This window comes from Temnothorax longispinosus, chromosome 2 (genome assembly GCF_030848805.1).
Source record: "Temnothorax longispinosus isolate EJ_2023e chromosome 2, Tlon_JGU_v1, whole genome shotgun sequence".
Taxonomy (NCBI): Eukaryota; Metazoa; Arthropoda; class Insecta; order Hymenoptera; family Formicidae; genus Temnothorax; species Temnothorax longispinosus.
In genome coordinates, this window is record NC_092359.1 from 20,030,992 (window position 1) to 20,049,876 (window position 18,885).

An 18,885-nucleotide genomic window follows, 5' to 3' on the forward strand; every position below is an offset into this window, starting at 1 on the left:
TTAATACAGCAATATGCAAAATAATAATTTTTTAAATAAATATTTGATTTAATTTTATAAATATAAAAATTTTATTAAATGTTGACATTTTATTATATTTTTCGAGAAATCGAGAGGCATTAAAAAAATAAAACACAATTGTACAGAGAATTAAAAGATCTTTAAAATGATGTGTACTTATTCACTTGAGTTCTATTGCTATATATTTGAGATTTTTGAAGAGATGTCTACTCTAATTAAGGGATAAAGCAGCATGAATTTATCAAAATTATATATTTTCCTTAAAAACAAAAATGATGCGTTTCGGCATATTTTATGTGATGTATATATATACATATATTGATTTGCTATGTCCATCCATCTCTATAAATTTTAAAATATAATTAATTAATTTTTAAGAGATTCTGATTAAATAATTAATTTATTATCTGGAGTTAGATTGCATTTTACTTTATTTTTATTTGACAAACATTTAGATGAAGAGGGAAAAGAGTATTAATTAAACTGCATTCCGTTTTATTTTCCATTCAAATTTATTTTTTGTATACAGGTGCGTAAGGAACATAAAACATGTGTATGAAAAGCACACTTTACAAAAGCCCTCTCACGCATTTACATGCAAGATTCACACACACATAATGTAATTTAAATCTTTCTCTTATACACTTGCAAACATTCTCGATTTTATTTACAATATTATTATAGCAATTTTTAACCCATGATAGGCCATAACAATCATATAAAGAATTGTATAATCAATAATAATTTTCTAATTTTTGATCAATTCTTAATTCTATATTAATAATCAATTTTCTTCTTCAGTGTGTCATATCAGGTCACCCTGACGTTGACGATCACTTTGAAGAGAGTTGCACTGTTTGTATGGCTATGTGACTTGGACCCATCAAGGAGTTGTCTTGGGACTGAGGGCCTTTTTATTTTATAAATTTCTCTCTGTATAGCGACATCTTGGACAGTAATAACCAGAGTGGTTTCCCTTTAATTTCTGGTAAGCCTTCGATAAAATTAAGCCCTCACATATGTGGGGTGAGAATCAGAGAATCAAACTTGAGACCCGCCGATTATCAGTCGGTCGCTTTCATAATGAGTCATCCTAATTTTAAATGTCACCCTAATTTTATAAAAAATCAATAATTATTCAAAGTTTTATAGTTATAAATTGTTATATAATACAATTAATATGTACATTTTTTTAAAGTTAATTATCTAATTAATGCTAAAATAATTAAATTATTAAGTCATTATTATATCATAACTAAAAATTAATATATAATTACTAATTATTTATTTATAATTTTATATTTCTTTTTGTGAGTATAATAAACAACAATAAACTATAAGAGCAAGAAAAGTGAAATTTTGGCCAATAATAGGTTAAATTTTTAACATTGTTATTTATCATGTTATTTTTACATCAATAATATTTATTATACGCGATGACAACTTGTGTTTTTTGATTATCGCCAAGTCGCAATGAATATACATACATATAACTAAATTGTGTATTTATAAGTATTTATGCATACAATAGGTACAACAGCCTCCTTGTAAATTAATAATTTTTTTTTATTAAAAAGTAAAAGCTAATCAACAAGATTTTCTATGATATGTTTAAAGATATACTTTCCTCGAAAAATAATAACATTACCATTTAGAATTATTTTAAATTATTATTTTTTATTTCTAAATTTTTTACAATATATATATAATAATAAAATAAATCAAAATGAATTTAAAAAGATAATTTTAATTTTTTAAATTTCTCCCGTCAATTTTAATTCTTTTTATTTTTCATAGAATTTTCTTTTCAAATCTCTTCCCTATATATACACAATAAACTTTTTGTTTATTATATAAAATAACATTTTTTTCAATTATATATATTATTACGTTAAAAATCAGATCGTGATACAATATCAGTTAAGCTGTAATGAAATAACGAGTATAATTTTCTAAAAGTGTAAAAAATTATAATTTCATGTTTAATTTCTCATGTTTTTTGTATATGAGTAATTACACATTTTATTAAAAATTAACTATGAATTTGTAAAGTAACGCTATTTGCCAAAACTTATTCTAAAAGTTAATTTATTAACCATTTAACGATAACTTAATCTTAACAATAAATTGCATACAACTATAACATTAATTTAATATAATTATAATTTTGTAATAGTTAATTTTTTTACATTAAAATGTATTATTTAAATGTATTCATTAAAACGTACCAATAAAGTTTCTTTAATAAACATTAAAAAATATAAATGTAGTAACAGATATAACAACCTCCCTCCGAATTAAATTAAAACCAAATAGATATTAGTTTTAATTTTTAAAATATTTGTTTAATAATCGATTAAATTAAAAATCACGATTTTCAATAATACAATTTTCAACAACTTAATCAAATAAAAGAAGATATAAAAATGATCTTGAATATATGATCTTCTTATTTGACGCCATTCCATTTGTATAATTAATAAGTCAACTAATTTAATTTAATCGATTTAGTTATAAATGAAGTGTTTAATTTGCTTTATATACATTTCCAAAGAAAAATTATTATGAAGATACTATATATAACAGAAAAAAAAAGAAAAGATCTTCTAATATTTTCTCGGAACTGTGAATCAGCATTTTAATTTACAGATTTAAAGTTTTAATATTAAGGTATTTGAGAGAAAAAACAGAAAGAAAAAGCGAGTAAAAGAAGAGGGGGAAAAGGAGGAGATCTCTTTTTACATTTTTTTTACATCGCAATTATTTATTCTAGACCGCGATTAAAGGCTATAACTTCGAATCAATTTTATCGCTGTGGACGACCTGTTGCGAAGAGTTTTCGCGAGCAATGCAGTCGCGGATGGCCTGCAGAACAATGCCTATCCGCCGATCTAGGGCGTCTAAATGTGGTTCCCATAAAACGGGAGCCACAGGATCCCTTGCCATACTCTGCCGCATGGCAGTGCTGAGCCGCTTGGACCCATTATGGAAGCTGCAATCAGAAGTGAGCAGTGTTTCAATAAAAGGAACATTTTTTAAATTTATTACTTAAATAATAAGCTTTTCAAATAAAAGAAAAGATTTCTATTAGTAATTATATCAAATTATATAGAATAATATATAGTACAATCACGAACAGAAATGCCATCCGTTTCGAGTATAGTGAGTTAAATTGCACATGTATATAAAAAAATTGTATTTAAAACATTTTGGCATATTGTTTATCGTTTCGATGATACACGCTTATGAAAATATAAAAGTCAATTTTCTTAAAAGAGATGTTTTACTCACTTAATATATGCATAAGAGCTTATAAAAAGATACGTGTCTCTTATTTTGATCTACATTGCACATATCCAAAATTCATCAAAATCAGAAGAAGATATTTGTGACCTTTTCCTCATAAGCATTTCTAAAATTTCTAACAATTTATTTAGCATTATAAAGTTTGCGAAATAAACTTTATTATTCAATAATCTTGTAACTCAAAAATTAGTTTCTTGACATATTTACTAACGATATATACTCCCAATTGTGTTGTTAAAAATTAATATAGGGAAGTAAGATATCTTGGATATCTTCGTCAATTATTTTTGCTTCCATATATGAGCCTAATTTTTATATTGCGTAATAGTGCATGGTGACAATAAGAGTAACCAAGTAAACAACCAAGTCTCGGCAGGATGAAAAGGCTGTTCAGTCTCAAGGCTCATCCTTCCTCCTTAATCCTGAAAGAAAGTTCTCCGAAGATTCCCTGGAGAGAGTAGTCCAGCTTGTGTGGCAAAGCAAAGTACTCTGCGAGAGTCCACTTTTATCCACGTGATGCGTCGGAATGTGTGCGTTTTGTGTGTGCGATGTGCAATATGTATGTGTCTATGTGTAGGAATGTAGGTATGGACGTAAGTGTGGATATGCGTGCGTGCGCGCGCGCGCGTGTGTGTGTGTGTCACCCCGTATAAATAGAGCCCAAGTCGAGTGTCTGCTCAAGCCGATACTTTATTCATTGGCAGTTCCACCGACCCGTGGAGGCTTCCATTACCGTTCTGAAAGCTTCCGACCGCCCGGTTGTTGATCTAAAAACCCACGTCGCTCTGAAAAGCGCCTCGAGACTATTATCAATCCCGAAAACCTTCGAACTCGATATTGTTTTCTTGAGGTATGTTCAATTATTATTGAAAAACACAATTTTTTCACAATCATCACTATTAGTAATTTGAAAATTTATAAACGATCCATTTTTATTGATATAAACTATTTCTACTACTGCTACCTAATACACTGGCGAACAGCTGGCGAAAACAAAAGGAAAATTTCAGAAATTAAGATGGTTAAAAAATGAGTAATAAATTATTAAAAAATGCCAAACGGATTATTTTGTCCCCTTTAGTGGTAGTTCTAATAATATTAAATCCTTTTTAATACTGAATCCAAATATGAAATCAGATTTTTTTTATCAAGGTTCTTAATTGTTAGTTCTCTTGTAATGTTCATATTGTCGCCATTTATTATAATAAAAAAAATTAATAACATTGATAGTTTTGCTCTCTGGAAAAGAAGGGGTTTCTTGAGGTTTTTTGCGTGCTGAATCTGAATTTACAAGCAAAAATATTTTAGCACGTCATGCAGATTAAAAAGAAAATAAATTTTTTATTATTTTTGAGAATTTGTAGCTAGCAAAATAAACCCGATGTGCTAAAGGTTTTGAAAAGAGTTCAAGTTAAAACTGAAGTATCGTACTTTAAAATAAAAATGTTGAATCTTTTACCGCAAGCATCATTGAACTTCTGGCGCGCTTTGTTTCAAGGGTAAGTACGTGTACAGGATAAAGTAGAATTGCATTTAGACCCACAGTGAAATCATTGCATGTATAAAAAAATGTAGATTAGTACATAAATATAATAGAATGTAAATAGATATATAATTTTTTTAGTAAAATAGATAATGTCGCAATAAATATTTTTAATCGTTATTTTTCACAAATTGTTTCATAAGCTAAATTAAGATTTAATAATGTCTACACGGTAAAGATTAATCGTTTTTATTTTGAAACTGGCTATTGCCGGACTGTTAAGAGAGATAAACAAAATATACTGAAGACAATTAAATAAAACTTTCTAAACTGCAGATTTTCCTTGATCAAATTTTAATAAATATGTATAAATATATCGATTTTTTAAAATTCACTTGTCGCTCAGTTTTATCTGATAGAGAAATTTCGCAAACATATTTGGATTCAACACAAAAATATTACAAAAATTATGTATTTTCATCCTCAGGATAGAAAACAAATTTTTTTTGTTCCCTAGTGATATAAAGTTGTAAATAATGTAAATTCTATTTAATAAATAATCAATCAAAAAGGTTTTTTTTTCAGAGATTCGTAATTTTTTCATTACTATATAAACAATTTGGCAACCTAGAAATGGTCTATTATCATTTCTTGAAAACTGTTTCTTCATCATTTTTATCAGTCAGCAAATTGATTTCTGTCTAGTTAATAGCCAAGCAATTTCACTGAATTGTTATTGTAATTATGCGGTTGCTTAGATGATGGGCTACCATATAGAATGTAGAAAATAGACTAACAGAAGAAGAGTCGCAATCAGCGATTCATGCGACGAAACAGCATAGCAGGAAGCAATTATCCCGTAATAATGCGCTTAATGGACGATGTGTGGGTTCCTTTTAGCTCCGCTATACGTATTTGTGTATGCGTATCTGTTCGTTTCCTATACCTGACCATTAGCATGTTTCGCATATTTATTTTCAGATAATACTTATCAGACAGAGTAAAAAATATCTATTTAATATCCGTTGGAAAAAATTGTCAAGGATATCCTATCAAATGTTAATGCCAAGCCATTCTGAAATTCGAATATACACATTTATGTGCTAATTATACACTCTTATATCACAATAACGTTAATTTTCACGATGTATCTTCTACGGGTTACCCTTTTAGAAAAAAAGGGTAACATTCATTTATAAATTTAAAATTCCAAAATAGATTACTTAACTAAGCACAATAAGTTTTGTACATACACGAATGCATAGATATATGTATGACTACATATACATATATGCATGTATGTTTGTCCGTGTGCGTATACGCGCGCGCACAAGCTCTCATACATATGAAAGGCAGGAGAAAACACAAATTATATTAACAAATTAATAAACGGCAAATACACGAGTCAGGCGCAGTACGAGATGCGCAAATAAAAAAATTGCCACCTCTAATTCTTCACATACTGACATTATAGATACATAGAAGAAATGGCTATTCAGGTCATAGAACAGCCATTTCATGTGGTTTCAAAATATGTTAAATAAATTCATTTCCAATAAAAAGAAATAAAACAGCTTAACAAACAAAAGTACAATATTATAAAAAAGCCTATTCACTACTTGATTTGAACAAATCTTCAGATTTAACACAATAAAACTGAAAAAGCTTATATACGTCACTCCTTGTATAAACAATCTCACGACTTAACGACTAAAAAGCATTACCATCTATTGGATATGAATAATGAATGAAATATTAACAAAGTGGCATCTTCGATCTACTTACCTTACGTAATTAGGTTATTTAATTTAGAAATCGTAAACGAATTGTAAGAGAATATTATTCTTCGCTTTAAAGGAGAAATTCCTTAGAGGATACAAAAATCGAAATTACTCTGAGCACATAATTAGTGCATAAAAGTGTATTTATTTTTTGAAATGACTTGTCACTTTCAACACTTTATAAAAAATCTTTTTGGCTTAAACTAAGTAAGCATAAAATGTGATTCTTGTAAATTTCAAGAGTGCATAAATATGTTAAAATTATGTAACTTTTTGTTAAACTTTGATTGGAACTATGAAAAGAGGCAACTGGGCAGACATAAGTATATTACAATAATATCACTGCAAAATGAAAATTTTACGAAATATCTAATATTTTATGTCGTAATAATATCTCTGATATAGGTATGTAAATAATATCTCATGAAGTATTCGTTATTTTGAAAATTTTACTGTGTAATATTTTTATATGTAACTAGAATGTATAATGTTATATTTAAAAAATCACATGTATAATCACATATAAAAATTCAAATAGGTCAGCTGAATTACTGAAAGATCTCTTCTATATATCTTTGATAAGATTAATTTTTTAACTTGTATTGATTAGATATCTTATACTCATAAGGGAAACACACGCAAGTGTCCTCCTGATTTTAACGAACTTTGGATATATTTGGATATCTATTGTGGTATAGATAAAAATAAGTGATACCTACATAAATTTAAACCTCGTAAAAAATAACTATCCGTTTTGTAAATACTGAATTTTTTTCTATTACCTTGTATGTAAGAAAAAAACTATTCTTGTTTCTGCTCGTAAGCATTTTTTTCTATTAATTATTACTAAAAATTCTATTTATTACTAGAATTTTTATTATATTTATGTTATATATGTATCGCGTAAATTTTATTTAAGAGTTCTAGCGGAAATATTAAATTTAAAAATGACTTGATTTAACATATAATTTATGGGATTTATATCTGATCGGAGAATAAAAAACTAATGTAATATGACAATAAAAAATTTGTTAAAAGAATATATATGTCATACTGTCGTGTTTAAAGGAATTCAAATACTAGCACACGTATAATAAAAGATTGAAATAAGGACGATTGTTTTGATTTATCGAAGAAAATTGTCGAATCGCACGATGGATAGTGTCCATCGATCGGTGAGATTTGCAATTCAGAACGGTTAACAGTAGGTTTAGCGCCGCTAAATTCGATTCCATCCGAAAACGGAAAAAAAGAAGAAAAACTTTACGATAAGGCGGATTCCGCAATCCGGGATGCTGCGTTTTATCAGAATTGCTGGGACGCGGTCGTGAATTCTTGCTTTGATGCGGATTCGCGTTTTTACGGGCTGCACGATAAATCCGATGTCCAGCCGTCCGGATTTCGCGGACGCGCAAAGTATCGGAAATGGAAAACCGATAAATAATGTCGTGTGGGAGATTAACACTGGGATACAGATTAAAACGCTTATAATCAAATCGTTCGTTTCTGTTATCGATGTCTGGTCGTCCAGACGAAATCATGAAACATTTGACACCTCGCAGATTAAATTGTATTGTACAATTGCTGTACCACATTATTTCATAACAATAAATTCAATAATTACTGCTTTTCTTAAAGTTATGAAGTAATTCATATTTGCAAAAAGCATTGAAAAGATTGAAAAAGCTGATCACAATGTAATATAAAAAAAATAATTGTGCACAACTTTCTGCAATAATTATTATTTTTTATAATTATTATTTTTGTATTTATATTTTTTAACTTTTATATTTATTATATAATTATATATATTATCATCACGTGTAATTATTGTATTAATATGTTGGCTATAGCTGTATAATCAAAATTTTTATATTAATTTGAGAGATTTGATAACTTAAGAATTCAAAATTTTGTGGAATTAATTACTATTTATAATTTATTGTTTATTTTAATAATACTATAATATATTATTATAAAAACATTAATTATTAAAAAGTTTTACTCACCGGAGTAGAGTACTTAAAGTAGTCTGTCTGATAATACAGCATTGTAAAAGAGGCGCTAAAATAGACGTCTCATCATGGAAGGGTTTTCCAAAGCCTCTTCCGTGGTCCAGATGTAACGTAAAACTATCGTTTCCAAAAATTCTAAACGTCTCATAATGATGGCGATCCATATTACCCGTTAAAAAATCGAAGACCGCCATGTCCATTAGATCGAGTAATCGTCGACCTTCATCATATGGTGGGATTTCTCTTACCAGAGAGCAGTAATCGGAATCTGCAAGTTTGTAAAAAAAAAAAAAAGATTTTATTAATTAGAAATATTAAGAAGCTTAAAAATTAAGAAAAAAAATGTAAAGAAAAAAAATTGTAAAATTTTTGTAGTTTTTATTACGTACGCTTCACGAAAAAAAAGGTTGGATTAAAACATAGAAGGTCAATGTGTATCAATATGTGCAATAGTTACTTGTAAGTTAGGATAGTGAGTGTATGAATGGAAGGATGAATGATTAAGGCTATTTGTAAACCACTTCATAGCCAAGTCCACTTCTTGGCTATGTAGCTGAAATTAACAATAAATATATATTACGTACGCTTCACTCTAATTTTTTTTAAATTATAATATTAATTATAAAGTAAATAATTAATATCAATTACAACGTAAGAATAATAATAAAAAAATAAAATACAATAAGAAACTTAAATAAATAGATAATAATAAATAGAAGAAGAAGAGAAAACCTCGTGTTTTCTTTTAGAATTCTGTACATTTTTAAGAACATTTTTCTAGGAAAAAAAAAGATCGTGTCTTACCATGTTCCCACTGGGCCTTCTTTCGTTTGTGATAACTTCTGCGCCAGGGATGCCGCCAGGCCTTTCTAGCCGCGAAAGCCTTATCTGGCAAAAAGGCGGCGAAGCTACCCTCGAGGGTATCGGGGCTGCCGCAAACTGCGTGTGCCGTATCGCAATAGTAACTACATTTGCCATGGAAGCACAGGTTGCCGGCCGGACTCACGAAGAATGTTTTAAGCAGCTCACCGTCGGCAATCTGGTAGATTTCGGTTGTAACGTTGAGTGTCCGACCGCTCACCGGCATCGCCCTGCGAAACCCCAAAAGCCTGCGAGCCAAAAAATAAGATATATGTTATAAAAGATTTTAGAATATTAAATGGGATTCAATTTAATAATTTTATAGTTTACTTGAATATGTAGGTATCTTTAATAAATTTCTTGATCTCTTTAAATATTTTAAATTTACGTTATTCTCATTTTCTACTAGGAATCAATCTTTTTTTTTTAAATAATATTCTTTCGTAAAATCAAGAAAAATATGTATTTTAAACATATGTACATTTTTATGCATGACAAAAAGTTAAATATAATATTACCTGTCTAGATGAAAAGAGGCAATTTCAGCGGTATGCCTCTCAAAGTCTGTGAAGTAGAAATGGTTTGGCAGAGTCTGTTGTTCTCGCGGAAACCTGCGATTGAAAACCACTTGCTTATTATTGTGATAAACAGAATATTATATAGAAAAGAGAATAGAGTTAAGTAAAAAATTAGAATCTGCTGTTTTTTAATTGACAAACTAAACAATAGTACAAAAATTGAATTAACTGTGGTTAAATTTAAAATCTTTTTATTATTATTATGATTTTGAGAAGGTTACAAGAACATGCAGTGGTCTTGAAATAGTCTGTGTAATCACGGAAGAGTATAAACGTCTCTGAAAGAGACTCGCGTGCATAATATTGCGGGTATTATCCGAAATTGCTATATTGCAAAATTAAGGCAAATTGGGGTATCAATCGATCGATATCTATCGCGTGACTTTGTGATCGTTCTGTTTATTGCGTAACGCAGTAACTATTTATTACTATATTTACTCTATTTCAATATCTTTCAAATTTTATATAACATAATTTGCAAGATTGTTTAACGGTTTTTTTCCTTTTGTAAAAAGAAAATAAGAATAAGACGTGTAATTTTTATTCTTTTAAACCAAGACTACGAATATTTTTCTTTAAATGTTTTACAAAAGAGTTTACTGGTTTATTTCGCTAATTACACGCCTCATTTCTACTAATAATTTGCAGTACATTCTATACAGCGCGATTATTCATTTAGTGAATGAATTAATATAATTAAACAATACATATACACGCATACCAACACACATACACAAACACACATATATCAGTATTCTAATGTAATACTTATTATAAATGCTCGTTATCAAGCGGTATTTGATCATTATTTCATGTTTTCCGGCATAATGCGTTAAATAAAGACATTACTAGAGCTGTATAAACGATGCTTTGTTTGAATAAACACATAAAAATTAACCTATTTTATACGTAACATATATATAATATAATTAAATATTATTTATACTTAAATAAAAAAGCTCCTATATATAGAAGCGTCTTACAATATTGCCTTTATTTACATCCAATCAGACCAAATATTTTATTATAGATTGTAGTAAATTGATGAATTGTAAACTGTGCAATGCATAAGACAGTCAGGGCACATCATGTGTGACAGAAAAGAAAAAAAAATTAAAATTATTCACTGGGGATGTGCAGCAAAGGGACAATGCAAAAGCTCAGACTTTTATTAGTCCCCGAACTTCTCTTTAGGACCTCTTTCTCTTGAAAGGAACACGAAGGGAAAAGGGATAGAAAGAGAAGAAGAAGGAGAAAGGAGGGAAAGGAAAAGGAGGGGGGAGAGAGAGACAGACAGAGAGAGAGAGAGAGAGAGAGAGAGAGAAAAGAAGAAGAAGAGAGAAGGAGAGAGAGGAAGGTTCAGGAGTTCCGCAAACTTGAGCACGATCAAATATTTACTCGGTGATCTTGGTGCGGGTTTTACGAGCGATATATGTATATACGTACCTATATATACATATACGAGACAGGACAATAAGCACGAGCGAGGAGCATGAATTTCGCGAGCTCCGATCGAGATTCTAGAGAACAAGGAAAAAATCTACTTCGTAATCCGGACAATCAAACATCTGATTTCAGATTCGTTCCTTAAAAAGTTCTATTAAACGATTAAACGATTAAATTGTAAATATCATATTATAAATGTTGCAAAAACACTTTAAATCTGGACTTTACTTTTCTATAAAATACGTCGGATATGGTATCTATAAAACTGCAACTTTCGAAATTTGACATAATAACATAATGTCTTTGTGCATATAATGACTTAAACGATATTATCACACAAATCTAAAAGTCAACAATAAACAAATAAATAAAATATAATCATATAAAGAATATGTGGATATCGTGAATGTTTTCGTTCTTCTCCTGGATTGAACAAATTTTGTCCGAACGAGTAATGAGAGTTTATTGCGGCCAGCTCGCCGTTTCGCCGAAATTCTCGCTGCCATGGAATCGCAAACTTTCCGTGGAACTTATTGGCGAACTTATTACCAGAGTTTAAACCGCGCGAGCACCAACCACTTATCGTAGAATCTTCGGCCCACTGGAAGTTTAAAGGGCTCTAGTCTCGTGTGGACCACCAAGAAGGAGAGGTAGATAGAGAGACAGAGATAAAAATAGAGATATAGATGAAGAGGGAGGGAGGAAAGGAAAGGAGGAGAAGAGAATCGCAATATCAGGTTTGTCTGAAAATTTCTTACGACCTTTTCGAATATTGCATTGTCGCTGCTCCATTATTGTTAGTGTATTTAAAATAATTTTTGTTCGAAACAATAATTATTATAAAATATAAATTGATATGTTGTAAAATAATAATTGTTATATTCAATGTGTGTTACATCTACTAGTAGGTACAATAAAATCTTAAAGATGTCTTCTAGACATATTGTCTGAGATGTAATAGAAAATGTAAGATTTTTGTATAAAATATATCGATCTGTCATTAAAGTCATAAACCAAATTTATTAATTCAATATTGATTTTAATATTTGTATTCCACATTCAGTCTTCTATTTCTATCAGTCTAATTTGAAGATAACTAAACGTAAAAATATTTGCGTTTTTATCGTCATTTTTAAATTATTTTCAAGATTCTCGTGCATGTTTATTGCTAAAATTATTAAAATTTTATTCTAATATGCATATTGATTTAAAAATAGAAAGTTAGTAATAAAACGCAATTCAAAGATGTGCAAATTATATAGAATTATCACATTTTAAGATAAAAATCAGTCGAATAAATTTCAATTGAATCTCAATAGAAATCATTATTTACTAACGATTTTATGCAAAAAGGTACGCATGTCTGAAAATGTAGAACAATGGCGTGTGTGTCATATCATTTACTAGAAAAGCGCTATAAAAGAAAAAGAAGAAACCGGTAGAGGAACAAGAGGAAGGGGATGATGAAGAGGTCTGGCTGTTCAAGAGTGTTCTTCTCATAGTTCAAAGCGCGCTCCGGCCATCACTTATGTAATTGCACTTGTAATCCAATCCAAATGTAACTTCGTCAGTAAAAAAAAATCAAGATGAGAGAAATAATTGTATCCATTTCAAATTAGGCTTTATCAATTGCATTTCGAGAAATTAGAATGGGTAACCTGGGATTTTTATTTAAAAAAATCTTTGATATTGATATTATAAGATATTTTATAACACGGGCATAATCGCAGAGAAGAATTATAAAAAAAAATTTGCATAAATATTTGTCCTATTTGATCTTGTTTCCAAGTTACAGAGGTTTTGTATCTCAATAATTCTTATTGAGCATCATGCAAATTGAGCTAGCTAGATTCCACTTAGCTGATTCCACTTAGCTGTTCATTATCAACGTTTTATCGTATAATGCTTTGATTATTTGTAAATACTTTCGTAATGTTAAATGAATCAGTTTAGTCCGTTCTCTTGACAATAAGCTCCGAAAATTTCTAATGTAATTTTATAATAATGTACATTTAAAGTAATAATGGTCGAACAAATAGCAGATACTAGGGAGGAATTGCCTAATGAATACCGGGGTTATCTAAATCGGTTATCTAATGGTAAAAATATGAAATAAATGAGCAATAAGAAATATAGGTAAAGTATTCCTAAATCTTAAAAAATAACACTTTTAAAGATGCTACGTATGTTTAATGAATAAAATTTTATTAAATTTTTCTGTGCAAATTGTGATTTCATGCAAATTCTAAGTTTTATAAAATGCATAAATGATCAGGAAAGCACGAAAGTAACCAAGGATTTAAATAAATTACAAAATTATTTGTTAGCTAATTTTAGATAAAATTTACTTTAATAAATTTCTAATTTGAAGTTTAATTATAAAGATGCTAAGGATTGAGAAGTTGATAACTTTCCTCAACATTCTTACTAAAAAAAAATCAACTTTAAATTGATCTTGATACTATCGATAAAAAGTAATGCGCAAGAAGCAGAAAACATCTTGTAATGATAAAATTATATTGCCCCTCGCCTTCTTTTCTGGAGGGAGAAACAATTTTGAAATTTTCAATAAAAACCTACAGAAAACTTTACTTTCAGATTTTATGCAAAGAAACAAGTAATTTTTATTTAAGATTTTTTCGTAATGTAAATGTACTAAATGTAAATGTACTAAAAAATTACAAACACTTGAAACTTTAGTTGAATTAATCCATGGACACTATTTTTTTTTGCTTGTTTACTTTATTGAATATCCAATTGACCATTTTTACTTTTCTAAAAGCTTATTTAAAACTAATCTTTTAAATTACTTAGAGGAGATCAAAGTAACCTTAGCAGAAAGGAATGCAAATTTGTAAATTTGCGTATAGACTGTGTGTGAATTTAAGACGGCGATTCGAGCAATGCTTCGGCGTTAATTTGGGCGCTATCGTGGCAGCGTCCCGCGGCGCCGTTGCACCGACAAACTGCCCAAGTAATTTTGCGCGCTGTCTGCCTGTGATCCCAAGATACGCCAAGAACTTTGCGACATTCTGCGGTTTCACCGCCATCGTTCACATCGGGTCATAGAAGCTGACCTCTCGCTCGTAATTTGCATGCAATCGTTCCTAATTTGTGCTATAATGGCGCTAATTAGAATATACCTACATACATGTATACACGTATACATGTGTGCACACGCGCGAGTATGTACGAGAAAATCAATAAACAAATATTAACGAATAAAGATGGGAAAAATTGATCTAATAGCAACAGTAATCCCCCAACAATTGAACAATAGGAAACTTATATATAATATTTTATTCAAAACTTATTATCTATGTACGCGTGTTACATCTATGTAGGTATATAAATATAATGATGTGCGCGCCGAAATGTTATTGTGTCTGTATTAAGTTTATATTCATATTAAAATTTATATTTCTAATATATATTATATCAACTTTTCATGTATTATGTATTTCATTTACATAACCGGTTAATTTACAAAATTTTTAAATTATCGTTACGAAAATCTATATATAAGGGGAAGAGTAAGAAACAAAAATGTTAAATACAGTATATACTGATTGTATACTTACCGCATCGGTTTGAACAACGCCTGCATGTTTTCGCCGTAATCAATGATCAGTTTTAATTGTGTGCCGCCGTCTTTTTGAACTGTAACAAACCAATAAATAAATCTTTAGATGACATTGTTTAATTATAGATGACTTAATTAACAGCTATTAAATAAAATTGCTTAGAACAAAACAGAATTAATATAGTAATATTGATTATTACTATTGATAATTACTAAACATGTATGTATATAATTATACTATATATCAAATATCAAATATACCTATAATATATTATTATTATTGTACCTATTGGTAATATAATGCATAAATTATATAAGGTTAACTAATATTTTAATAAATTATCCTAAATTTCAGTTATTTCTCATTGTTTAAAAATATTTTAAATAAAAGTTTCACAGTTTGAAGGAGAATTTATTTTGATATAAAATATGAAATATCTGGTAAAATATTTATTTTTTGATCTTACTTTAATACTTTTATGCACAGAATAATAAGAGAAATCGATTGATAAGAAACAAAATAATATTTTGTTTCTAAAATATAACTGTATTTATCAAGAAATATGTAACTGTACATTGCAATTAAAATAATTCACTATGTGGACTATATATAATCATTGTAGTCTTATCTTAACTAAATATAACGCTGTTCTTTCTTTTGTGTGTAAATTACACTTGTGTAAAATTTTATACTTAAAGTTTAGATACCCCAACAGAGGATTATAGTTTTCCATATTACAAATCGTTACTAATGTTACAGAATAATTAGGATACATTTAATAAAATCGTGGTTAAGTTAAGCGATTCGTCTAGCTCTTGTATTACTATATAAGCTTCGAGAAGTAACGCGAGTCAATAATTCGTCGGGCAACGATGATTCGTCGTGGTCAAATAATAAAGCATCCGTCGTCTGCGGCCTGAATTAAATATACGACATTCACGAGATTAACAGTCGAGACTACGAAATCGATATATCTGACGAAAAATAGAACTAGGTTTGTTCAAACAAGTCACCATTGTGACAGTATGTTAATGAACAAATCAAATACGCAGCTATTATACTCAGACAGCACGCATGTCTATAAAAGACGTATTTAAAACGTCTTTTGGACATACGTATAATTTAAAAGACATCATAAAAACATTTTTAAGATGTCTTTTAGACACGTATATCTAAAAAACAACTTAAACGTTTTAAAACCGTCTTTGCGACGTTTTAGATATGCGTGCTATCTCGATAATTTTATTATCAGAAATGCTATTACGATTTATGATTTATGATTATGATTAATCAATACAAATTGAACAATGGAAAACCTGCATATTTTATACAAATATTATTAGCTATATATGTATATCTACATACTTTTACATATTTTTATATTTAATTATTTCTGAAAAGTTTATATAATTTTACATAACTTTATGTAATCTTACAATAAAATATTTTTTTATAATTTAAATGCAATATTATTTCTCTCACGCTATTCGTTAATAATATAAGGTAAACAGGGGTTATTTAAATCAATTAAAGAAAAAATCCGATAAATTTTCAAGACAAAAAGTCAAAAAGCCCTATATAGCTCAAAAAGCCCCTCTCTACTCTGAAAATTGAAAAGCTCCTTCATGTCTTAAAAATTTTGTATCCAATTTTTTCTTTAACTCAAATAGTCCCTCAAATTACCCTATTATCTTAATTGTCATAATGTCGTGAATAGTTAGACGATAATTACTCACTCCCACCTCCTAGCTAATTAAATACGTTCTTCTTTATTCTCAATCGACAGAATTGGAGCGAAATTTTAATTATTACGGTAAAAGTTTTATCCATTTATCTTCATTAATTTTTGCTTCCTTATTTAATTTCGTAATATCATTATTATTAAGCAAAGATTTCCATATGTCAGATCTATTCCATAACTGCCAAACTTATGAGATGGGCATGCGAACATTATGTAATTCAATACAAATAAAAGTATTATAATACAAATTTATATAATACTACCAAAGTACTATGATACCAACTAATAAAATATACAAAATAAATATGTAACACAACGTATATATATAACAATAAGTAACATTTATAAAATATAATTAAAAAGCTAATAAAGTAATTCAAAATGAATTACAAAACAATAATTTACAGAAGATATTTCTGTAATTATTATTTACAAAAAATATTTCTGTAAATAAAAATTATAAACTTTGCGATTAATTAGTGATTATATTAATCTGCTCACCGACATGAAGAATCGGCTTTGTCGCCATCTCGTGAAGCAATTGGTCCACATACTTCGAGTCTTCAGAGTATAACTCTAATCTCGAGATTTGTAGATGGAATTTTTCCAAGGTTGTGCTATTTTTCCTGTAACAAAAAAAATTTCCTACAATATTACATATTTTATTTTAACATTAAATATATATTTAAATTATATATGCACGTCCTATACATACAAATTAACAATCTACATTTTTGAAGCAATTAGTTTCTTAATTACAAAATATAATAACAATAATAATAATAATATAACGGTTAAAAATGTAATGTCAAAATATAATTTAATAATAATATCAGCTTAAAAATAAAGAAAAACATACCAATAACAGTAAACATACCAATAAATATACTTTTAGCAAATGTGTGTATGCACGAGTGTGTACCATAGATATACGTCTATATATGGTGTGTACATATACCCCTATATTCACATTTATTTTAGACATATATATTCGAACTCTGCACAACAACATTTTGATCACTTAATTCGTGAAGATTAACTCAATTATTACCTGCCATCCTCTTCCAAGAGTTCAATTTTTTTTTAAAGATAGATTTAATATGATTTGGGAAGAAATATATTCTTCGATTTTTTCGACGTTTATTATTGATCGTAACATTTTAATAGCAAATTGGTGATAACATTTTGTCATAAGAAAAGGTCGAATGTCAATCGATGCCAATATCAATTCTAAAAACGTTCATAGCGTTGTAAAAATTCCCGATAGTTATTTCCGCGCAAAAGTAGAACGAGCAATAAAAACGTAAGTCTCGTTGCATTGCCATTTTTTTATCGATATATTAAGATAAACGAAGAAAGAACAAGAAACGGCAAGTCAAGAAACATAAGTAATATATAAAATGTACCTATATACCTACATTATATATATAATGTATATACATGTATTATATTAAAAAAAAACAAGTAATAAAATAAATAAGTAAAAAGTAAATAAAAAAGAATATAACTGATTCGTTATTTAAAATTTCATTCGTCATCGATCTGCCAAGATGAGACATTCCGTGAGAATAATCGTCGGAATTTTATGGCGTGATATCAAACCCTTGGGGATGGTAAAGAAAGATGAGAAGAACGAAGGGATAGAGAAGATCAAAACCGCAATGATTGCGAAAATATAATTTGTAGGCATCGTTTGGCCGTTTTAAAATGCATGGAGCGGTGTCCACAACGATGACGGTCTTCGACGACCTTCTTTTTATGCCCTAAGGGTGAGGAGCATCTTATCCAATGAGAAGAGAGTTATTATGTCACTTCGGTTATTTTCCTACGTAAGCACTATTCTTTCGATGTCGCTATTTATAGTTATACAATATGCAAATATATATGGAAAATATATCGAGATGATGAAAAAAATTAAATTAATAATAGAAAAACGATATAATAATGTATAATAAGTAAACTTTCATAAGAACGTATTTTTAGATGACAAATTTTCAGATAATTAGTTATTATCAAATTACAAAGAAATTACTTTGCAGAATCCGTTATTAAATTATTTTCAAGCGAAA

The 18,885-nt window shown here is 28.7% G+C and overlaps 1 protein-coding gene across 2 annotated transcripts in view; it reads right to left on the reverse strand.

Annotated features, from left to right (window-relative positions):
* Positions 1-499: 499 nt before the first annotated feature.
* Positions 500-18,885, reverse strand: part of LOC139807923 (uncharacterized) — a 60,772-nt gene continuing 42,386 nt past the window's right edge. For both annotated transcript variants that reach the window (XM_071769421.1, XM_071769420.1), the window contains 6 exons: positions 17,318-17,442; positions 15,073-15,151; positions 9,986-10,078; positions 9,411-9,715; positions 8,601-8,874; positions 500-3,013 (listed from right to left, as the gene is read on the reverse strand). In XM_071769421.1, the coding sequence (XP_071625522.1) occupies positions 2,809-3,013; positions 8,601-8,874; positions 9,411-9,715; positions 9,986-10,078; positions 15,073-15,151; positions 17,318-17,442 (1,081 nt within the window). In that variant the 3' untranslated portion in view covers positions 500-2,808. The remainder of the gene's footprint in view (positions 3,014-8,600; positions 8,875-9,410; positions 9,716-9,985; positions 10,079-15,072; positions 15,152-17,317; positions 17,443-18,885) is intronic.